We start from the raw sequence: 24059 nt of genomic DNA, 5'->3' as shown, positions 1-24059 counted from the left end.
TTGGACATGTACAAAGAAGACCAAGGGAGGCACTAGTGAAAAGAGTGGAACAGATAAATAACTTTGAGTCACATTAAGAGGGGTAGAGGAAGGCCTAAGAGAACACTCTTAGAAGAAGTTGAACGCGATCTCTTAATTAATAATATTCCTAAAAGCTTGATAATGATAGAGCACAATGGCGTCTTGCAATCTATGTAGCCGACCCTACCTAGTGGGATAAAGACTTGTTGTGTTGTTGTTGTAATGTATTCTAGTCTAGCAGGCTAGATATTCATATCAATATTATTAGAAGTAAAGCAATTATGTGAATAAATATCACCAACAATATCCATAGCAAAAAACTTTTGAAAGAAATGCCAAACCATAAAAGGTTGAATTGTTCAAAATGTAAAAAATTTTATCATGAAAATTAACATTAAACCCATAGTCTAAAAGGCATCAAATTGAAATTAAGTTACATTGGGATATATCTTATGATTAAGATAGATATGATTTAAAGGTATTATCCTAGGAAATTTGTTGTTTTTTTATCAAAGTGATATATTTGCGAAAGGAAGATTATTTGAAATATATGCATCTATGCTAATGTCTGATACATGTTCCTTATGAAGTAACTTTTGTAAACTTCTTTAATTGTGGATATATGCATGTAAAAAAACTATGAGTCTTATATCGACTTGAGAGAAATTAGATTAGTTATGGGAAAAGTGTATATTGCATTTCTAGGATATTCAACTTTGAGATTGTGCTGGCACAGAAGATTTTGCATTCACTCTTCTGCAAAAACACTTAAAATCAGAAAGTTATTCCGGAGACCTTGAACGGAATATTGGAAATGCACTACTATGTTTGTTTGGCAAAAGGATTTCATTTCTTAATTTTTCATTTTATTGTTGCTAAAGATGTGCCGAGAAGCTTCATTACAAGAGGATGAAAGAGAAAGAAAAATTAGAAAAAAGAGAAAGGAAGACAGCCGAAAGAGGTTAGGATTTTGTTCCCGTCTCTTTATTATTTTTTGCACACATAGTAGACAAAAAGATAATAGATCGAGACCTTTGATTTATAGGAACCGGTCAAAGAGTGATGATGATTCAGATCAGCTGGACAAAAGCAAAGAGAGGAGGCGAGAAGGTTTGATGTTGCCTTGTTTTAGAAGTGAATCACAGTTTTACTTCCTGAAAATGTGCTTGCCATTTTTTTTTCTTTTTTTTTTCATGTGATATTATGAATAACACAGGAAAGTAAAAACACTGGAGACTAAACCTAAAGGAAAACTAAGCAAAACAACTGGGATCAAGCATAATGTGCTCGTGGTTGTGTATTTCAATAGTTGCTCTATTATTTGCATAGTTTGCAATGTTGATTGGCAATTGATTTTTTATGAAAACAAAACCTTGCAGCATATAAAATATGCAGAAGAGGATATGTTATTTAATGCGTTCTGTAAAGATGCATTTCAGATTATTTAGTAGGAAGGTCTGACTGGAATTAATGAATTCAAGGTATTTTCATAAAAAAATGAAAATAATTTTCTTGGTTCACTGAAGGGAATGGATCATTCTGAAAGCAATATTCTGGTCATTAATTTGCCCCTGCATGCTGTTGTTATATGAAGCTTGAGGCCTATTTGTTGGGACCTTGGAGGTTATCTATGCCGCACATCAGTGTATGTGTGTAACTTCATCTTGGATATTTGGCTGTCTCTTCTTTTGAGGATTTGAGTCCATGCTATCATTAATTTTGTTGGCTGCTTCAGGTGTACATCTGCTGAGCCGTTCCTAAATATGAAAGTAATAAGTAGTATGCACCAAGTTTCTCAGGAATTGTTGATTATGTTGATTGTTATCTTAATTGCCAGGCTTATGTTAGTATAGATATATTTTCCTTGATTTGGTTTGAATGGTGCCTATTCTTCTGCTGGTTTTGAAAATGGTCGTTTCTGCAGACTGGGCTTGCCTAAGTTGACTTGATTCTATCTGTAATTGAATATGTAGAAATCTTTCCTTTTTTATTTTTTTCCCTTGAAGAATGTCTGGAAATTCTTTCTCTTCTCCTTGCGTCTAATCCTATAAGCTGAGGATTTCTTACATATTAACAGGGAAAAGGGCTTCAACTTCTGCCAGTGATCATAAATCGATGACGACGATAACTTTGATGAATTTCTGGAGGGATTGTTTCCGTGATCGTAGCTGATTGATTGCAGCACCAAAGGCAAAAGGTATATCTGCAAACCAAAGTTGGACAAGAAACAAGATTTTGGGTTCTGTTAGGGGCACACGAGAGAGGACCACTGGACCTGTAGGCAGATGTATATAGTACGAAAGTTAGGAGATCACAATTGTTCTCGAGGAAACTATCTCCTCTTAACTCTTGTAGTTTACACTTAACATTGTGCTCGTACTATAATGTGTTAAAGAGAGTTTATGTATAGCTTGAATACTATTGTTACCTTTTCCAGATGAATATATATTTAAACGTCAAAGCTTTCTTGCCATTTACAACTCCCAAGCCTTTCCCCAGCATGAATCTTAGTGTAAAATGGCTTCTAAAGCTAGAGGCATGTAAAATGTTCTGAAGTAGAGAAACAGAAAGAGAAAGAGTAGTGAGGAGAGAGAATGAATTTCATAAACATTTATTCTTGCGAAAATTGTGGAAAAGGATCTAATTAGAAAATTAATTAGGGAAAAGGATCAGATCCAAAATTTGCATTTTCTTTCATGATTCTGCGCCGTTTCTTCCATGTTCTGCAAGTTAGGTTCCTTTCTTTAATTAATTTACTTATTAGGTACTTTTCTCCAATTTTCCCTCTATTCATGCATTACTTTCTTTCACACTCCAGAATTTTTAATTTTATAGGTTTTAATTTCTTTTCATGCCTCATGTCAATTAATGTGTAATTACCTATTTAATTCTAATCACATGTCACTTAAAAATGGGATATGGAACACCAAATTTTATTACATAGAGGCATAGATCATCTTCGGATGCAAAAGAGCTCACAACTTTGAATTGTTTCAGATCCATGGTGAGACAGAAAAGGTGGTGACTTTTTTCATCATTATCTCCAGGGCATTAATGAACTTCCAAAGTCAATAATTAGAATCTGTTGCCACGGATTGGAGTAAAAGGAGGCGGAACATTATCAATGTGGGGGCACACATTGACCAAAACTTGACGCAGAATGAGTCACTAACCTAAAAATTGAATGTACAATATGAATGCCCTGAACCTCAAAAGCATCTTTGGAAGTGAAACTTAACTTTAATTTTATTTTATTTGTGTGGGGCATTGGTATCCTCTATCCAAGTCTGTTCTATGTTGAGCGAAGAAGGCTTTAACAATTTTTAGACTAATACAAATCAAGTTAGGATAGGGCTTTTTTAGACAAAGACTTTATATCACAAAATACTAAAAACTAGACAAGTTAAGGCACTGATTTAAAGGTTAATAGTTAAAACTTTAATTGAATTGTGATTAAACTAATCATAAATAAATCATTTTATTAAATTGGTTAAGACACTAGTTTAACAGTTTAATGGTTTAAACTGGGTGAATTGACCCATATTTTTATACTATGCCATCAACACTATTGCATTTATAGAGTTTTGAATTCAAGACTTCTATTTTTACTGATATAACTCCTTTATATTTGAATCAGGGGTCTTAACGTCTATTTTTTTTTTTTGTACTTGTGGTTCATGGCTTGTTCAGAAGTACCAAGAGCAAGGTTGTTTGTTTTTTCCCCCTTTTGCTTCCTTTTGGAAAAGCCACTCATCCCGTGTAAGGGTCACTGTCCCTTCCCCAAATTCTTTGTTCAGAAGGAAATGTAGGAGTAGGGTCCTCTGTGGCTTAGACATTAAGATCTTATGAGAATCATCACTTTCTTTGAATTGAGCCTTGCAAACCAAGAAACTTGTGTGTGTGTTTTGTGGTAGACTCACACTGCAAGCATGCGCATTCCTCTTTTGGGGGTATTGAGTGTAAAATAAAACTCATGCATCATATACGCTTGATTATATATGCTCCACTGCCACAATCATGTCATATCATGCCTTGTTCTACTATGTGCTCATTGTTAAATTCCTTTTGATTACTGAGCAAAATCTAGAGATATAATGAGTTCTGGTACAACCATTCAATTTCTTATATTACCAACTAATCTAAATTTGAACTGGATTACTCTTTTTATTAAATCCTACCATATTTAATTAAATAACTAGATATGCTAAATAATTACTCCTATTTTCATTTATAAGGTAGACAGAGTGCTTTTTTTAGTTATATTTGTAAGTTATGTCATTAAATTTTTAACATAGGTTCTCTTTTTTACTCTCATTAATTTTTCATGAGAGAAATCATATTATTAAAGTATACAAATATAATAGGGATAAAGTTAAAAATTTATTAAATTTTTAGACCAATTAATAAATTGTAAAATTTTTATTGATTCAGTAAAATATGTTAAAGTAATTTATAAATGAGACTGGAGGAAGTGTATATGCTCTAATGCAAGGGAGATTGTTATGGGAAACAATAAAAAATCTTTTGTTTGGTGGTTACATATTATATAGTTTATTTTTGTGAGACATAATGAGTATATCCAGCCTAATGTATAGACTAATCTTTTCAAGATATTTAGGGTAAATGGCAAACCCCTTTTTAATTAGATCCTTACATCTAAGGATTGAGATCGAAATCTCGACCACTTATTTAGATAACATGTTGTTTTATACGACCATGAGTTATTTCACAGGTTGCAAGCTATTTGTCCATAAAATAATTATTTTAAAATGAGATTTCTGAAATCCAAACTGATTAAGTTGATATCTTTTTATTTATATTCATATTTTTTGGGGCAAAAATTTTGCTCCTTGTCATCTTGAAAATCGTTTACATGAGTTATAATTTTAAAGGATCATGAAAATATGAACCAACTTATTCTTTTTGTTACAAATATAAATTTTTTTAAAAATTAAATTATAAAAAATGTAAAATATTTTTAGTATTTTAGAACGTAATTAATATATTTTTTTCGAGTAATATTGATAAATAAATTATTTTATATTTATTTTAAAGTAAAATATTTAATTAAGAGTAAGTATGAAAAACTGATTAACTAATTTAATAGGAAGTACGATTTGAACAAAATTCCTCAAATTTTTAAACAGATGTAGTAGGAAACAAGACTCACAGACAAATACAACACTACTCTAGAAGGCAACTCTAAAAGTAGAATCACAGAATCAAACATACATTTACCAGTTCAGTGGAAAAAAGAGCGTGATGAGTGTGTGGGGTGTACTTTTTTAATATGAGACATTGTATGTGGACCAAAAAAATTATGGTACAGTTGTGTATGAATGTGCGTGTGTGCTCAGCTCTTTGCCACCTCAATACCTTCATTCCTTGCCACGTGTTACGTTACGGCTTACAAAAACACTCGCCATCCCTTTGGGGTCCCTGTCACACCACACGTGTCTTCCACTTGGTAAATCAAGGGAAGGGTTCAAGGTATCTAATTTAAACAATTTTCTCCATTAAATAAAAAATAAATTAACGTTTTTGGTTTTATTTTTTATAAATAAATTAATGCAATATTAAATTTGCTTTCCTAAAATATGTTCTTTGGATTGAATAAGGAAGTCTAATAATAAACTATGTGATATAAAAGATTAATTAATTATTTGATCATAAATTTTGACTTAGCAATAATCTAATATCTCAAATTTTAAAAATTTAATAAATTAATCTTTAAATCTTTAGAATATCTGTTCTTCAATAGATTAGTTATCAAGTGGGTAAAACTTAAAAACTGAGCTACATCAAATTAAATTTAAATACTAATTGTATTAGTAATTGAGTTAAAATTATATAGATTAAATGATGAATTTTTTTTAAAGTATAACTAATATTAAATTATTGATAAATAAAACTTGATGGATTCTATAAAATTTATTTAAAATTAATTTTTATTTAACCATTGATTATAAGTTAGTTAACTTGTACAAAGGAGTCTTAAATACCTTTTGTTTTTATGTAAAAGATACATGTCATTAGTTGATAAATAACTAAATGAATTTAAAATTTTTTAATCATAGTAAAAAAATTATTTTATTATTTTTTTCATAGTTGACGATAACTGAAAAAAGATTATTAGTGTAAACTAAAAATATTCATGGCCACGGAGGTAAATTCGTTCCCGGCACAATACGTCGTTTTACGGCATGCGGGGGCAAAACGACAAACCGAAAAAGAGGCAAGCTAAGCCGTCTGCAAACGGCTGTTAGTTAGTTGGTGGAGCGTTGACAAATAATGATGATGGCTTCTTCACTTCAGGGACCGACAACGTGGCAACTGGCGGGGTCTACCTTGTGGGGACCACGTATGTCGTTTATGATTGAGACACGTTGTACATCATGAGACAGGTGTCGGCATGCAGGAAAAACTTTATTTCTATATTTAAGAAAATCATATAAAAATAAAAATTGGCATCAATCAACGTGGATCGAAAATTTAAAATAAAGTGTCTCAGTTAGGTTAGCTCATTGATGAGATAGATTATGTATTATTATGTCTAAATTGCTCATACATGACAGTATCAAGCTGGTAAATTGTCCAAATTATCCATAAATCAATATTTTTTTAAAATTAAAAAATATTAAATTTTATTAATTTTATCTTAAAATTTAATAAATTTTCACCTTTACTCTTAATAATATTTTTAAATTTTATTATTAATATTTTTATTTAAAATATTTAATAAAGGTAAATATAAAGAGGAGCATTTCTTTTCTCTCTACCTTATAAATAAAATTAAAAAAATAATGTTTATTTATTTTTTTTTATTATATATATATATATATATTTGGACAAAGAGTTTTATTATATATTTTAATTGCTTGTTTTTACTTTATTATCAAACTATACTCTATTAAATAATAATTAACAATAATTCTTTTTGAAAGAATATCAGAGTTATTGTTTGAGTTTATTATCAAATCTAAATCTATAATATCATTCGAAGTTTTATTATATTAATAAGAGCATATTTACGTGATACAAATTGATATAAAAGAATTGGAATTAATTAGAAAAATTAATAAAAAGAGCTGAGAGAAAGAATTAGACAAAGATATCAATAAAATTAGTTTAGTTGATAAATATTTAATTTATAATTCATAAAATTATGAATTTAAATCTTACTAGCTTATTAATAAGTGATATATAAATGTTTTTGTAAATAGTGTTCGAGCCATAGGCACAGCCTGACTCCTTCGAGCATCTTATCTTTTGTCAAAACTTAATTTATCTAAACTTTAAACGGTCTACAAAAGGAAAAAAAGAATTTGAGAAGGATATTCCTGTCATGGTGTGTCCTAGTTCTTCCATCACACTCAACTATTGCACTCAAATAATTAGGTTTAATATGTTTTCGTTTGTTTTCTTCTAAAGAGGAGACACCGATAACGACCTTTGCGTGAGTAAGAAATAATTTAAAAACCTTACTTTTCTCAAACCTAAAATTATCCTCCATGGATACAGATATAACTTGATCACTTTCTCCCATTATCTTGAAAACTGGAAAAGGGCGCAAAAAAAAAAAAAAAAAGAAGGAAATACAGCTGATGATTTTCTCAATTTCTCCAGTGGACCCAGTCACAATTTCTCGCCTTTCTTTCACGTTCGTTTAGTAATTCTTTTACCTATTGCTATATTTCTCCAATTCCACCATCCTCGCCTGCTGTATGTCTCTCTTAAGGTGGCAGTCGGAGAAGCAGAGAGAGAATGGGTCTCATTTCAAAGTAATTGACGCTCCAAATCCTAAATCTTCTAGGTCTTGTTCTGCTGCTTCGCAACCTGGAGTAAGTTCTTCAGAGTTTTCTGCTTGTAATTCACGAAGTCATCTCTTGCTTTGATTTAGATTCAACAATAACTGACCTGGTTGCCTAATGGAAATTCTGTTTTCCCTGATTTGGGAACTTGAAGTAGAAATTTCCTTCTGGGTGTCTGTTTGATTGGCAAGAAAAGATGGGAAAATACTTGAGATTTGAGTTTGCATTTTAGTAAAGGGAAGGATAGTGAGATAGTCTTTCACTGCGATAAACACCCAGCTGAAGAACTCTGCTTGATCAAGTCAAGTCTATTTAGAACTTAATTATGTCCTTTTATCAGATACCTAACATCTTTTAAGGCTTCAAATTAGTCTTAACTTCATTGTGTTTTGCGAATTCTACAATGGAGTTACAAATTAGGTTCTGTTTGATCACGTGCTTGTGTACCTGTAATTTGATTTCTGTTTTTCTCATTCCTGTTTGGTTTCAGGGAAAACTTGCGAAGGATGCCAGGAAAACCTGATGTGGAAGATAAGAGGTTTGAAGGAGGTGGAGGGCAGATTCAATTCCAATCAGGCATTTACTCTCAGCCATGGTGGCGTGGTGTGGAGGAAAATGCCTCTAAATCATCTGCAGGATATCAGATAAGTGGTTCAGTCATGAATTCACCGGCTAAGGAAGGAGCAGATAAAGTTGATTTTCCAAAGCAGACACGGCCTATGGTTTCACCTTCACTTTCTGCTGTTGGTACGTTTTGGTGTCTGTGTTTTGACATCTTAGTGGCAGCTGTGTGGTACATCATAATCTTTACATATATCCTTTTATACAGTACAATTTCTGTGATTTCATAATTTTTTTACAACTATCTGGTACTCGTTACTATTGATTAATTCATATTTGATCAGTGCCAAGCTCCAAATAGGAGGTAGTATTCTCAGCGTTATTTTTTCTATCCACAACATTTAAAACAGACCTTGCTTAAGAGACATCGTATATCTTCTACTTAATTCAACCGCCATTGGTAATAACCTGGCAGTTTTTATGCCGAACAAGGGAGACTTTCATATGTTGTATTGTATCCATACATTCAAGATGCCTGAAGATATAGCATGCCATTCAACTCCTTTAACGGTGAAAAGGATCAGTAGTGCCTTGATTGAGGACAAGGAAAACCAAGAATTGATAATATAGGTCCACATTTTTCTTCTTCATCCCTTTTCTCAGAATTACCTTTTCTTCTGTTGGGTTAAAGAACATAAGTGGGAATTAACTAGAATCTTTGGTTTTAACTTAGTCTTACCATGAATTCTGGATGAACACAAGCATCATATGATGTCTAAACAAATTCTTATTGGTTTCAGGTGGAAATGACAACAAAGGGCACCAAAATAACAAATATGTTCTGTCCTCTCCAGCACATACGATGGGCAAACACAGTTCAAATTCCCAAGCCGAACTTGTTGGTCATTCAATTGTAAGCCATATCTAAATCCCTTCACACAAATAGAGGATTGAGGAACTTGTAATTGTGAGTTCATAGCTAGTCAATGTCTCCCATATTATTTTGGCTCAATACCATTCTTTTCTTTCAGAAATTTATTTTGGTAATTTGCTGAATCTTCGATATTGTGCAGCATTTGATTTTGGGTATGGGAAATAAAAAGATTATATAGTTTTTTTTCTTTTTAATACATGCAGGTTTTTACCTCTTACCCTTACTCAGATGCACAATATGCTGGAATCTTGACATCCCATGGGCATCAAAATATGGTCTGTTTGCTAAATGCAGTTTCAGTAGGTCTCACTTGAACATATTTGTTTGACATCTTTATAACTTGTCTTCCTTTCTCCCCTGGAAAAGAACTAATGTTTTCTTTTGTTTGGCATCAGAAGAGAGTAATTTTCTTTGCATGTATTTTTGTACTTAATGTTTGTTTCTCCATAGATAAAAAGTATATTTTTTATCTCAACAAAATGCTGCTCTACGTCTGTGATTACTTATTCTATAATATATTATTTATCTCTATAAGCACTCTTCATATTGTGAGGCTTGTCCTAGTTCTGGTGAACTCTGGAAATTCAACTTACCCAGACTTTCTCTTGCTGAAAAGAATAATATATTCTTGACAACTCAAACTATATGTGGTCCTACCAACGCACTTAGTCCTTTATATATTATTTTCCCTTGTAGATGGAATAGTCATGTCCTTGTCACAGTAACAACTGCATTGGCATTGTCTTTGACTTCGAATTTGGATAATCTGAAGTTAAAGCATCTTTGAAGTAAAAGAAAGAGCGAAACAAGGAATGACAGTTTGTATGGAACCCATTCCTTTTCTTTCCAGTCCTTTGTATCTATCTGTGTCTCTTAATTTAGAATGATTTCACAAGCATGTTACTTCGAAGAATCTAAATCTGGCCTGCCTATCTATGTATGCTATGAATGACATATAATTACCCAGTGTCATGCGGTTCCTTTCAGGATGGATTTGTTTCTCAATATGTCTTTCCCTCAACTTCAATTCTTCTCGCTTCCCTACGTTTTGCCCGCATGTGATGTTTGTTACATTTCTCAAGATTATAGATGAACGAAATGCATGTATTAACTTCTTGTTGATTTTTTTCCTAATTTCCATTGTTATGATGCTAGATAAATCCTCAGTTGTATGGAATGCATCATGCTAGAATGCCTTTGCCACTTGAAATGGAAGAGGAGCCTGTCTATGTCAATGCAAAGCAGTATCATGGTATTTTAAGGCGAAGGCAATCACGTGCTAAGGCTGAGCTTGCAAGAAAAGTTGTTAAAGCTAGAAAGGTATGGTTGACATGCTGATATAGCCATCTAAATTCATTTCACTCCCTCAATTATAGCATTTCATGTTAACTTGCTAGCTACTAAGAAGCCAAGAGTATACAGGTTTTAAAAGACGAACAACTAATGTGAGAACAATATAAAATCTCTTTAAATTCTGCAAGGAAAAAAATCCCTTGGATTGTTTATTTCTGTTCTTACTATTTAGTGATTGAAATACTGCAGATAGTGCATGTCTAAGCAATTAATGTGACCTTGGCTAAATGAGCACAGTGGTTCTGAGTGTAGTATTTCAGTTTCTACATTCACAACTCATTGTGTTGGTATATGTGCAAATAAATGAAATGGGAGTCACACACTCACTTCTTTGTATCATTATCTTTCATATGATATTACTGCGCAATTGCAGAGGATTCAAACGACATTTACCCTCTATTTGTCTCCCCATGTAAGAGATCATATTATGACAATGCTTAAATTTTTTTACCAGCCATATCTTCACGAATCTCGTCACCTACATGCTATGAGAAGGGCAAGAGGATGTGGGGGTCGCTTTTTGAATACAAAGAAGGTTGAAAATAACAATTCCAACGTTGCTCCAAAAAAGGACAAGAACAGCGGTGCAAACCTGTCAGCAATATCTGCCAATACACCCTCCTCTGATCATTCTCTTATCAACAACGAGATTTTCAGCTCATCAAAGAATCATGACATGTCAGTGTCCATGGTTGGGAACATGCTCAATGGAGACTTGTTTGGTCGACAGAGGGGAAGCATGCAGATTCATGGAACCCCAAATATGGCTATCAAATGAAACTCTTCTGAGTTGGTGGATTTTCTCAGGTATTGGATGGGTTAAGTACCAGAAATCCTTGATTGGTATCTTAGGCAGAGACGGATTTCCTCGCTTCCTACTTTTTATCCCTGCTAAGTCTATTATAATTTTCAAGAGTGTTCACGAGTCAGATTGGGCATTACCTAAGCCATGTGCCTAGCCCACAACCTCCATGGGTTGAAAATTTCAACTCATGGCCTGATTTGGCATCGCTATTTTCTTGGCCTCCGGGCTAAGTCGAACCAGTTCCATAATCAATGGGACCTATGAACACTCCTATTTTCTACGACCATTATTACCTAATTCTTATTCTCCATATTTTCTATAAAAAATTTGTTTTCTATCCTCAACGATTAAGCAAACCAGGATATGCTGTAGTGTTTTACTTGCATGTTTCATTAGTCTAATAGAAAGATCAAATTTTGCAGGTGAAGAGGCTGAAGGCTTTGTCTCTTCTATCTCAATAGGAGGAAACCACCCTCAAGGCAACTCATTCTTGGCTCGGTTACTTTGGTTAAAGTGGTTGAGATCTTTCTGTGATTGGTCTCTCCTTGGTTTGCTTTATTTGTTAAATACATGAAAGACGAAGTGAAATAATAGTTTTTATGGTTTCTGAACTTGTTCACTGGGATGCACTTTTCAATCTGAGTACATCAATCTGGATTTAATGGTTACTGACTTGATGATTTTAAAGCTCTTTTTTATACTTCCATGCATTATAATTTCTTCTTTTTTCACTCCACATGCTTTATCATTACTGTGCGTGTGTTCTTTCTTTCTTTCTTTCTTTCTAAAAAATTGCTTAAAGAATGTTCAGTTTACCTTTCATGTAGAATTTTTTTTTTTTTAACATAGTTAGCTAATCGTGTTAGATTCAAGTATTATTAAGCTCAATTGATAGTAATTTTTCCAAAAATCGTTTTTGCAGCAGCTGTATGGGCATTATTTATCACGTCATCACTAGTTTAAAGCAGTCGGGGTAACGTTGTAGGTGATGATGGACTATTTAATTTTCAGTGTATAATGGATATTCAAAATTTGGACCTTGCGTTTTCTCGTGTGATAGTGTGAGACTGCAGAGGTTATAAGACGTCGTCTGTACACCAATTTAATTGCCCAAAAAAGCCAATTTTAAAAGCGAGAGAAATGATATCCAAGAATCCTACTTGACAAAAAATATATTAGAAGATTTAAGATTTCCAGTTCATAAAATGAAAGTCGCAATCAAGTTGTAAAAATTTATTGCTGTTTTTAAAAATTAAAATTTAGGGAAGATTTTGATAAAAACCTTTCACCATAGTTTATAAAAAAGGAAAATCTTAAATACTTCAAAATTTTACTATAATTTAAGAGCATTGAAGTAAAATTAAAATACTGAGAGAAATGACAATATTAATCCTTTCCATAAAACATAGCCAACGCAATCATGAATTGTTCGTTTTTCTATTATTTGTTATTTATTACTCTACATTAAGTTATTCATTGGCCTACTATATATTGTTTGTCCATTACTTTCAATTGATTTCATTCTAAATGTTGTCATCATATTAACATGAGTTATTTCTTTCTTTACATATTATTGTTCATTACCCTACATTAAATGTTCATTATGTTACTGTCTGTTATTTATCCTTTACTTTCAGTTAATTTCATTCTAAATGTTTTCATCATGTTAACATTAGTTGCTTGTTTTTTTACATATTGTTATTCATTGCTCTACTGTCTGTTGTATGTCTATTACTTTTAGTTAATTTTATTCTAAATGTTGTCATTATACTAACATGAGTTGTTCGCTTCCCTACATATTATTATTTATTACCTTATATTAAGTTGTTCATTGTTTTATTGTCTGTTGTTTATCCATTACTTCTAGTTAATTTTATTTCAAATATTGTTATCATGCTAACATTAGTTGTTTGTTTCTCTACATACTGTTATTTATTACTTTACATTATATTGTCCATTAACCTACCGCCTGTTATTTATCTATTACAAATGTCCAAAAGTAAGGAAAAAAGTTGACTATTAACTGAAGGTAATTGACAAACAATAAACAATAGGGCAATAAATAACTTAATATAGGGTAGTGAATAACATGTAGAGAAATAAATAACTTAAATTAATGAACAAAAAACCATATTTCAGTAGGAATAATTATATAATTTTCCTTTGCAATTTAATTTCATTGCAGTACTCTTAGCCTACATTGAATTTTTAGACTTTTTAGAGTTCTCTTTTTTATTAGCTATGGTCAAGGGATCTTTATTGCAATATTTTTTAAAATTTAACTAACTTCATAAATAATTTCCTCAAGATATTATAATGAGAAAATAAAATTTTTAATCCCCTAAATTTATTTTGATTACCGATTTGATTTCTCAAATTTAATTTTTATTAATTTAATCATCATTCAAGCTTTAAAAATGCAAATTAACTCTTATCCTCAAATAAGTTTAATTTTTAATTGTGATGTGTTTTTGTTTTGTTTTTATTTTTAAAAGTTTCTAAATTTGTTTTTTTATATAAATAATTATATTCCTTTTCATTAATCTACATAATTGCCACCAATTTTTCATTATCCATATCAACAAATTTTAACATAGTTGCCTCTTCTCTAAATTATAAATCAAATTGATCACTGAAATAAATATAAGGGGCTAAAAATTTCATTATTTCTATAGCATACGTTTAATATTAATTTTTATGTTTGAGGGTAATTATGATTTTTTTAATACTCTTAATCTCATTTTTATCAAGTTGGAGTTCATAAATGCAATTTTCCTTTAAAAATACACGTTTTGTACTCTTTTTGTTCGAAAATATAAGACATTGTTAACTAAAACTTACAGTGTTTTACTTTAAAATAAATATAAAGTGACTTATGTATTAAGAGCACTTTTGAAAAAAAACACATTAATTAAAACTTAAAACATTAAAATTGTTTTATATTTTTGAAGGAGGGAGTAATCATAAGAGTCTACCCTGTATGTCATTATATATATATATATATATATATATAACAAACTCTTGTGAATGAGAAGGATGTGTAAACGGTGTACAGAGGCAGCTGGGATGCTTTATCTTCTGTTACAAGTTAAAACTCTTTTAGAGTTTCGCCTGTGCTTGTAGTTGTTCCTGTGAGGGGAACCATGACTTCTTGTTAGAATGCAAGTACAAGAGGGGAAAAACATAAAAATATATATTACTTTCTTAAACTCAAGTCTATTTACAACTTTTTGTATTGCATCAAGCAGTAGAGTACTTTCTAGCTATATTTACTGAAGTTGAAATAACTATATTGAGTATCATATTTTCCTTTCAGGCATCATATCATTACATAATGAACTAAACTTGTTAATTTGTTATCTATTGCATAATCCTTTATTGGGTCATTGAAACCGTTTTATTCATTTTTTAAGGGTTTCAGATCAAGACAGTTTAAAACATCGCTATTTGCAAATTTGGGTAGAGTTGTTTCTTAAATATGCATCGTGTTGGGATGTGATTTTATTCATTTTTTAAGGGTTTCAATCCCGGAGAACAGCGTTTCATTATTATTTTTGGCCCTAGTGGGGTATCATAGGTAACACATTACTTAGGTTATCTTGAATTACTTGTGCAGATTTGCCAGATCCTATAAATCTAACCAGAAAAGGAAAAGGAAAAGGGGGGGAAAAAAAGCAACTTGTAGCAAAGTGATACACCCAATACTGCATCATGCTAAAACACTGGATTAAACAAAGAAAAATAGAAAAAATAGAATTTTCACTTGCTTTAAAGTTTTTTACCATTTTAGGTCATTTTCATTTGATGTTGAGAACTCTTAAATACCACCAAAGCTTAAGCTCATTATCTAACACGATGTTTTATCTGAAGACTTCTTTGGTTGTCAAAATCAATTTCTTAAATTCTATCTCAAGCAAATTCTTTGAACTTCCATTGCTTTACCAACTTTTCTCATTGAAATCATAGAAGTAAGGAGATAGGGTTAAGTGGGAGAAAGAAGAGCTAGAGTGACATGAGGTAGAAACAATATAATTAACACTAACCTCTGTCACAAAGAAGGCATGGAAACCATATGGAACTCTATGTGGCAATTCAACAACTGCAACAGGATCAGCTGACATTGTTTTCGCATCGATGACATGCACTGCTGATTTTCTGCAGTATTGTAATTAAAATTCATTCTTAGGCTTTATTCTACTAAAAATGGCAAACAAAGTTTCATTAATCGCAACATAAACTTTTAAGTTAGAGGGAGCAGTCCCACATAAGAATAATGCCATTAAGATTTCTCGTTCACATAAATAGGAAAGAGCTTTCTCATCCTCATTCATATTATATACCAAAGGGGTTCTAAGATCACTCTGTCTAGGGTGAAGAGGAAAGTGATACCCTGTATTCTCATCATGCACGAAAACTATCAAGTATCCATCATCTTCCTCAGAATCGATGCCAGGCACACGAGGGACATAAATAGCCTCAGAACCAAATCTCCCTGGTCCCAAGTCATAGATACCCAGAATGTTTCCTCCAACTTCAAGCTTTGTTTTTTCAGAATCTGGTTCAGCGTGCAAATCAAATTTGATAATCCCTGTGACTTTTGCAATGCTGTCTAATATGGTTCCATAAACGTATCGCTGCTTCCTGATTTTGAGAATACAAATAGTAAGTACAGGTGATGGGAAACAAGCATTAATTATATTCACTGTTCTGATTCTATCATAGAACATTATTTGGAAATCACATATGGGAGCATTGCTTTATCCCTTCTTCTATTTTTGTTTTTTTAAGAAAAGTTTAGGTGAGTTGGGTCCTAAGGGATCACTATAAAAATTACAACCACAAACTTAATTGCTGATTAAGTAACAATGACTTACAATTTCAGAATCTAGTTCTAGATTGTTCATTTTTCAGAGTAGCCTATTAAAACCCTAATGCTCCCAAAACATATGAATTAAACTTACCTGCCAGTGTAGCTTTCGTTTACCCTAGGAAAGTCCACGGCAGACGCTGATAGTTTTCTCTGTGAAGCTAGACCAGTTTCCATGTTGAATCTCATTTCATACCTAAGACAGTAATAAACATTAAGAAGAAAAAAACTCGTCCAGTAGTTAGAGTTCCACAAATGACACATAGGATTGAGATTATTTACAGCTCATTTGCAAAATTATCAAGCTTTTCCTTGACAGCACCACCGACCATGTCCAGATCTGGATTCTCAAGGCGGCAGGTAATCAAAACAACATCCTCCTCCTCCTCCCAAGCATTAGCTAGAACAAAAAATTCATACAAAAGATTATAAAAGAGATTTGAACGGTCAAATGAGAATTGAAAACTTTAAACGCAGATTGATAATTTGATTCCCCCCCCCAAAGAAAAGTTAATTATGTTTCGCAGGTGATAGTAAAATGTCCTCATTACAAGCCAGTTTCATACGCATGAAAATCTCTAAAAGCAATAATTATTGATAGCCTCAATCCATATTTATTCTATATATAATCAGTTTATAGGAAGTCAAATAATTTGTGAATAGTGTCAATTTATCTTCTTTCCGGCTCCATGCCTGAGTTTTCTCTTTTACTTTGTTTTATAAATTCTCTCTCGTACTATCTACACAACACACAATAAGTACACTTCTTTAAAAAAAAAAAAAGATTTTTAAAAAAAGAAATTCCTTTTTTTTTTAATTTCAATCCACATTTTCTCAAGTTATTATTTATCCCGTGAATTACACTATAAGGAAATCTAGTTAAATTCAATATCTAGTTCACTGTCATAGAGAAAACAAGAAACCAAAAGTTAAACCTTTAGAAGGCTGAAGAGGAGAAAAGGTCTTGGTAGTAATTTTTAAGCATATGACATTTCTCCTCTTTTCATATAAAGTGATAAGCATATTATTGCAATAAATGTAAACTTACAGCTATCCATTAAGACATCCTATAGGCTTGATGGGAGAATCCATCGTGCTAGAGCCAGAACTTAAATATTGTTACAATGCACTCAACATTCATTGCAAAGTTTACCGAGTCATAATCACAGGACATCGATCAAGAATAATTTGTCAAGGAGAAACAGGGACAAATAAACACACCATTGTGGAATATGAAGCAGTTTGGAAGCTCAAACCATCTAATTTGCATCTCATTCTTAGCATATCGAGGCAGTACACCAAAACGAGCTTTTTTGGTTGAATCAAAAGAGAATATCATTTTTTTCTCCTTCACCATTTCCTGAAAAAATATATTTCATTCAACAAACAAAGTTTTATAAACTACCTCAATTGGTGCTTAACAAAACAACAAAACATGCAGAAGAACATCATCAACATTTAAGATAATTACACGCCACTTAATAGTTTCTACTTTGAATTAAGATAAGCAAATAAAGCAATCATGATGCTGATTACGTGATCTGTAAAAGTAAAATTCATGCTGGGCATCCTTCTTAGGGTCATACCATTATAAACGTTTAATTTAAAGCTATTTCACCAAAGTGCATGAGCATAGCGAAGGATTTTTATTTTTGATATGTGGTAGACGAGAGAAATATGAAAGACTCGGTTTCTGTATCATCATCCATGATAAATTACAAGAGTGAAAAAACCGCAGTACCTTTGGTCTAAAATACAAAGGAAGATCCATAAATATTGCATAGTTCTCCGTGATGGCAAAATCGTGCATCATGATGGGCTCTGTTACTGTTATAGGTACAGGATCATGCATATATCCGTCCTCTGAGATTACTCTGTAAGTTATATATGGTGGCGTATGTGAATAGCCAAATGTGAACATCTCACCTGCATGCAGGAATATTATTATTTGATAAAACTAGTTCATCAAATCAGACAACTGAATTTCTAATTTGATAATGAATTCACCAGTAAACGGGTCAACTTTTGGATGAGCAGTAAAGGAATGGTTCAATCTCTTGTCGTAGTCCAGTAGGCCAAGAGTTTGCAAATCCCCATCTTCAAAAACTTTAATGGCATCTACCAAAATTTAAAAAAAAAAAAATCAGTCCCCCGTTAGAAGAAATCAAATAAACATTAATTAGTATAATGCCTCAAGCAAGAAAGACTCCTTATAGACTGATAATTCACATATTTTACATATTTTTACCTCACTTTTCTTGACTTTTTAACACTTGTTTTGGATTATTTGGGTCTAATTGGTTAATATTTGTAATTAAAGGGAAAATAAACATTTTTAGGGAATTGTTGGGATTTATTGCATATTTTTTTAGATTTTATTAAATATCATTTTAAATTTCCTAAAATACATTTTCTAGTGATTTTATCATTTTATGTGCAGGTGATACACCTAGATTAGTATAATACATCAACCAAGAAAGAATCCTTAAAGACTCTTAATCCAATGAAATTTGAGATAAAATCAGCATCTGTATGCTTCTCAGAAAATGCATAGATAGAATCTGTACACTTGTACTTACAGGGTTTATCTGCTTCAGAGAGCGCTAGAAGCTTCCCATGGTGATATACAAGAGCCGTATTAGCTGGTACAATAAAAGCACAATCTAATGAAGGAACGCTTAACAGATGTATAATATGCATATGCTATACTTTCTACAAAATCCCCATTGAAGAGAAACCCATACATAATTCAACACCTATTCAATCCTCAAACAAAGAATACATTAAGAAACACTTTTGAAATTACAACAGAAACAATTATGCAGATGGTCGACAATTCCGAAGGACCTTGAATTTAAAAGGACGGCAGGCCGCAGAAGTTACCTGTTCCATGTCCATAAGACATATCTAGTACTTTCAATTTAGCTCTTAGCATTTGCATGTTAACCATTATAAGTCCAAAAAAACCTTTAAGATCTCCAATCTGAAAAATAACATGAAAAGATGTTACAGTGGGGAGTCTAAAACAAACATCTATATCAATAGTAAGTAATCTTTCACCGAGCTTCCCCATTTTAACTTTCATTTTGGAAGGGGGTCTGAGTTCTGACATCGCTAAGGTTTACACTTTTCAATACACCAAATGAACAACAATCACTTCACCTCCACAAAAAACAAGAAGAAGGAGAAGGAGAAGATCAATTACCAGCACAAACAAATGATGCAAATGAGGAAGTGAAAGAGAGATAATAAATAAGGAAAAATCATGTGGCATGCAGATCATCACGAAACTCTTCCCTACTTTTCTATGTTTTTAATTAGATAAAAAAAAAAAGGATTGATTTAACTTTCTAAGCCTATCATGAAACACTATATCAGTGTTTGTTAATTCTACAAACTCAGGCGTAATTTGAATTTAGAAGCAATAAAGACTTGAGTAGTATGAAGATCACCAAGGTAAAAGACTTCAGCGATTAGAAATATCAGATGAATGAGTGCATTGACGAAGTAATTAGTTCAAATACCCCATAAAAAGTGATATTGATAAGTTGTTCAATGTTACTCGTCAAATAACACGCACATTTTACTATGAATCCAAATAACTTGTCCTGTAGATCCTAAGAAAGTATGATATAAGTATATATGATATATCCCACATCAAAGATCATCAGTAATTGAGATACCGTATATGATTGTATATTGGGACGTTAGTATCTTGATAAATGAAAATCTTTTTGAGTTTATAATAATTTTGTTAGGATATTAGTTCTGTCCTAAGTTAGGAAGTTAGAGATTTTTACTGAGTTTCCTTTCTCTCCTTTAATCTTCCTAAACTCTGCCGGTCTCCCCCTATTTATTATCTCTCCTTCTCTTTGTCCTGCATTAGTGTTTGTGCCCTTTAAAGCAGTCACTGTTTTCAAACACTCACTTCAGGAAAGAGGATATCCAACATAGGATAAAATTTAAAATGCTCGTGAACATAATTTATTGTTATACCTTCATAAATTTAGAACCTCCAAAATATTCTTCTTGTTTTAGACGAGATGTTTTCACAAATCGGGAAACATATGCTGCTTTTCCATCTTTGATACGCAAACCATGGATCATTCTGCAATTCAATGATATATGAATCAGAATGGGAGGACCAGATACCAAAATAAAAGCTCTAAACAGCATTGTTGGCTACTCGAGGGTTAAGAAAATTTGAATACAACATTAACCATATTACAATGACCTGCTCACTTTCAAAAGTGGAAGTTCAACTAGAAACAGTTTATTAATTTAAGAAACTAAATCTAGTGAATAGAAGTTTGTTCAGCTGATTCACTGTCACATTCATCTGGAACTTGACACTTTTATGTCGCCTGCCCCTGGGAAAGTCCTATCCAGTTGCAAAAGTTGAACAACTCTTTTTTTTAAAAAAAAAGAAAAGAAGATAATTTTTAAAAAAAGAAACAAAAGATTACCGTGGCTTTCATACAGTTCAGAAAAGCACAAGTCAGTGGCAAATAAGTGAAATCTTTTAACATGTCATAGCATGTGAAAATGGACATTTCTTTGAATTTTGATGACTGAAAATGTTCCAAATACAGCAAAGTAAAAAGGGGTTAATATCATATCAATGATTACTTAAATGGAATAAAGCAAGCAGGTAAAAGAAAGAGGCAAAACCTAAGGTACAACAAGGAATAGGAGCATTCAGTTGCTGGAGAATTAAATTATGCAATTCCAACTGAACTAGCAGAAACATCAGCATTTACAATACGAACAACTACAACAATAAAAGGCACTATCCCACTATGTGGGGAATTATAATATGATCAGTAATACAAAAGCAGACTATAGATTTTAAATTATTTCACACATATCTTATAGATGTTGCTGAATACAAGTAATTCAGTATTTCAATCAGCCGTAAAATAAAGCATTAAACGACAAACATGAAATGATGATTGAGGTTTAAGGGTCAGCAGTATCCCCTAGCTATTGCAGTATTAAGGCCACCCATCTTTCCTGCTGTAGATCAAATGTGACAGCACTAATATCATGAAAAAAATCAATCTTCAGCAAACTGAAAAAAAAAAAAAATTGAGTATGAGAAGAAAATCACATACCCATCTCCATCAAACCTGCAAACAAAAGGGAAGAAACAAAGTATAAACATAAAACTCCAGATTCAGAATAAATATTTTCATTGGGACAAACTAAATAGTCCCATGTTAATCCTGTTTCTCCCCACAAAATAGTCACAATAGAGGAAAAAGGAAAAGAAAAAAAGAAATCATTCAGGCAGCCAAGCAATATATCCCAATTCACAATATATGGTTCAATGCAAGAAAGCAATAACATTACCAGTGATATCCAGCCACGGGGGCAAACTTAGGATTAGGTCCCACCCTGACAAACTCTCCATTTAAACAATCCTGAAATTCACTGGCATGTTATTAGAGGCATAGAATATTACCGGAAAATTATGATAGTCACTCACATGCAATCCAGACATATTAAAGCAATAAAGATAACATGATTATCCATTATTGCACAAGTGTAGAAAACTGAAAGGACCAAGACTTAGAACCAAGGAACTGGCCAGAATAATACAAGCTGCTACTGACTAGGCACAGGCAAATGCCCATAAATCTGGGCAGATCTAGAGGCTTTTAGCATTATTATAACCACGAGACCTATGTCATTGAAATAAACACTGAAGAGCGAAGACATGTGGAGAATAAGTGAGTAAAACAGCCTCTTCACAGCTGGTTGGATTCTTATGTAAGCTAGCAGAGTCCACATGAACGAACCAACAATTCTTCTAGTTTACACTTTCAAGTCTTTCCATAATTCCATCTTTGTAAATTATTTGATATTTTCCATGCCATGTATAAATAAATGTCATTCATGTCTTAACCAAAAACAAAATATTGGTCATGTCTTTGAAATAATTCCAGCTTCTTCCACTAGAAGAACAGTTCTTCCAAAACTCATCAAAGAAATAGTATTAAGCAGTAAAGTTCCTCTGATTGCCAACCCGCAACTATGTCTAGGCTTCAAACATTTTCATCTCCAGGCAAACAAACTATTTGAATCTCCGATCAGTATTCTCGTAATCATGAGAACTCCAACCTTCAGCTCAACAACCAATAATTGAATTTTCACAGATTAAACATCCATATATAAACTTGAATAGCATAAGTTTCGATAAGACACGGCATACTAAGTATAGCTATTGGCATAAACCAGCACATAATGAAACAGTGGAAATTCTTACTCCCTGGAGGGGCATAACGAAGTTAATTAATAGTAATTAATACTTCGAAACTTTGGAGATAGCGAATCCGTCAACCCGATAAAAATAATCAAATTTGCTCTCAGTCAACTGAAAAACGAAATAAAATGATTACACAACAACCCAATCCCATTAATTAATCTTTGTTTTCCATCGCTCGCGTTCTTTCCTTACCTCGGTTATCCAATTCAGCAAGCAAAAGCACAACGCATGAAACAAATACGTGGGTAACTCAATAAAAATAAATAAATTGGGCAATATAAAAGCCAATTGTACTCACCGGGAGGTGACCTTTCACAGGGAGATGCTTAGTGGGAGGTGTTTCGTCCGGAACGGGAGCAAAATTACCAGCGAGCCACTGATGCGGCTTTGTAGAGTCATACATGAACTTCACCACCATCTTCTCTAAAAGATCGATCGCTTTGGATGTAAATCCATTGTAAGGTTTGGGGTCCACCTTCACTATCCCATGTCCTGCTGCTTCGCCGTCGCCGCTAAGCTTCTTCTCATCCGCCATTTTTTTCACTCTCTCTATCTTCCTTCCTTCCTACCTTCCTCTGTGGCTGTGGAAATGGTGGGTCACTGATAGGTGAATAAGAAAGACTTTTTTCAGCTATCAAGTGCGGAATTATCAAATGATTCGTGGTGTATGGTTCAGCGACGTCTCTGTTGGTTAAGCTTCGGCCACGTTATTACCAATGAGAGAAAGATTGAAGCAAAACACTGAAATGTGAAATTGTGAATGTCGACAAAGTGGGAAAAAGACGAAAATTTTAACAGATACTATTTCTGCTGGAGAAGAAGATTCTGTATTGGAAGGATGAGATGGCGGGCGAACCACGACCTCTTGGCATGATTGGCCCCAATTTTATGATTACACAGAAATCTTTTCACCAAATTAGTGAACTAGAATAGAAGACTTACATACAAGTTCAACATAATTGGTTTGTCATTTTTCTTTATCTTATGATATTTAATTATGTTATGTGATAACTCAAAGTAATTTTCCCAATTAAAATCCAAAGAAATTACTACAAAAAGAACTGGTGTTTAGGCTGAGGTCATTACCAACATTGCCTCAGAATCTTTAGCACTGGTATTGTACTTTAACACCATTGCTACTTATCCTGTTACTTCATCTCTTCTCTTTTGGTTTTAACCCATGTTTCCTTAACGCCGGTACTAGAGGCTACTCTTATTCTCCTCTAACAAGTTTTATTTTGTTTACTCTCTTCTTATTTAACACTAGTGCTGTTATGTAATTTTTATAATAGTTTCTTTCTTTGAGATAAGTTAACACCTATACTAATTAACTAGAATGGGTGGTGCCCTTCAAGTTTTTCTTTTAACACCTATACTAAAGACATAGCATCAGTACTTCTTTAAACTTGATTCTCAGAGACTCTGTGTTAAATGTTTTA

General features: G+C 32.6%; 3 protein-coding genes across 7 annotated transcripts in view; 2 read left to right on the top strand and 1 right to left on the bottom strand.

Annotated features, from left to right (window-relative positions):
• LOC129313017 (uncharacterized) overlaps nucleotides 1-2482 on the top strand; it is a 21575-nt gene extending 19093 nt beyond the window's left edge. The window contains exons 10-11 of the mRNA XM_054955840.1: nucleotides 1067-1131; nucleotides 2099-2482. Coding sequence (XP_054811815.1) covers nucleotides 1067-1131; nucleotides 2099-2193 — 160 coding nt within the window. The 3' untranslated portion in view covers nucleotides 2194-2482. The remainder of the gene's footprint in view (nucleotides 1-1066; nucleotides 1132-2098) is intronic.
• The window catches only part of LOC129313013 (carotenoid 9,10(9',10')-cleavage dioxygenase 1), a 23837-nt gene extending 379 nt beyond the window's left edge, over nucleotides 1-23458 (bottom strand). The window contains exons 1-14 of one of the 2 annotated variants that reach the window (XM_054955831.1): nucleotides 22919-23458; nucleotides 21705-21775; nucleotides 21467-21481; nucleotides 20349-20460; nucleotides 19236-19335; nucleotides 18932-18994; nucleotides 18360-18470; nucleotides 18094-18278; nucleotides 17574-17712; nucleotides 16635-16752; nucleotides 16447-16548; nucleotides 15875-16126; nucleotides 15529-15640; nucleotides 14397-14614 (exon numbers count right to left, since the gene is read on the bottom strand). In XM_054955831.1, coding sequence (XP_054811806.1) covers nucleotides 14585-14614; nucleotides 15529-15640; nucleotides 15875-16126; nucleotides 16447-16548; nucleotides 16635-16752; nucleotides 17574-17712; nucleotides 18094-18278; nucleotides 18360-18470; nucleotides 18932-18994; nucleotides 19236-19335; nucleotides 20349-20460; nucleotides 21467-21481; nucleotides 21705-21775; nucleotides 22919-23155 — 1647 coding nt within the window. In that variant the 5' untranslated portion in view covers nucleotides 23156-23458 and the 3' untranslated portion in view covers nucleotides 14397-14584. Of the gene's footprint in view, nucleotides 1-14396; nucleotides 14615-15528; nucleotides 15641-15874; nucleotides 16127-16446; nucleotides 16549-16634; nucleotides 16753-17573; nucleotides 17713-18093; nucleotides 18279-18359; nucleotides 18471-18931; nucleotides 18995-19235; nucleotides 19336-20348; nucleotides 20461-21466; nucleotides 21482-21704; nucleotides 21776-22918 lie in introns of those variants that run through there. The other variant, XM_054955832.1, reaches the window with a different exon arrangement.
• On the top strand, nucleotides 7580-12153 carry LOC129313014 (nuclear transcription factor Y subunit A-1-like). 4 transcript variants are annotated; one of them, XM_054955833.1, is made up of 7 exons: nucleotides 7580-7802; nucleotides 8323-8579; nucleotides 9194-9306; nucleotides 9531-9626; nucleotides 10483-10647; nucleotides 11135-11487; nucleotides 11908-12153. In XM_054955833.1, exons 1-6 carry the CDS (start codon nucleotides 7786-7788, stop codon nucleotides 11456-11458), a joined length of 972 nt encoding a protein of 323 aa, XP_054811808.1. In that variant the 5' UTR covers nucleotides 7580-7785; the 3' UTR covers nucleotides 11459-11487; nucleotides 11908-12153. The 4 variants fall into 4 exon arrangements, with proteins under 4 accessions (XP_054811808.1, XP_054811811.1, XP_054811809.1 ...); XM_054955836.1 differs by having other exon boundaries at nucleotides 7581-7887; XM_054955834.1 differs by having other exon boundaries at nucleotides 7582-7802; nucleotides 9531-9602.
• Nucleotides 23459-24059: the final 601 nt, after the last annotated feature.

Source organism: Prosopis cineraria, unplaced genomic scaffold (genome assembly GCF_029017545.1).
Source record: "Prosopis cineraria cultivar Desert tree isolate PC_DT_omini unplaced genomic scaffold, ASM2901754v1 PC6, whole genome shotgun sequence".
In the NCBI taxonomy this organism is placed as follows: Eukaryota; Viridiplantae; Streptophyta; class Magnoliopsida; order Fabales; family Fabaceae; genus Prosopis; species Prosopis cineraria.
The sequence above is the reverse complement of the archived record's forward strand: the minus strand, read 5'-3'. Positions and strand labels throughout refer to the sequence as shown.

Coding starts and splice junctions, on each gene's coding strand:
- LOC129313014 (XM_054955833.1), top strand. Junction 9,307..9,530: donor AACTTGTTGGTCATTCAATT/GTAAGCCATATC, acceptor TAATACATGCAG/GTTTTTACCTCTTACCCTTA. Junction 9,627..10,482: donor GTTTGCTAAATGCAGTTTCA/GTAGGTCTCACT, acceptor TTATGATGCTAG/ATAAATCCTCAGTTGTATGG.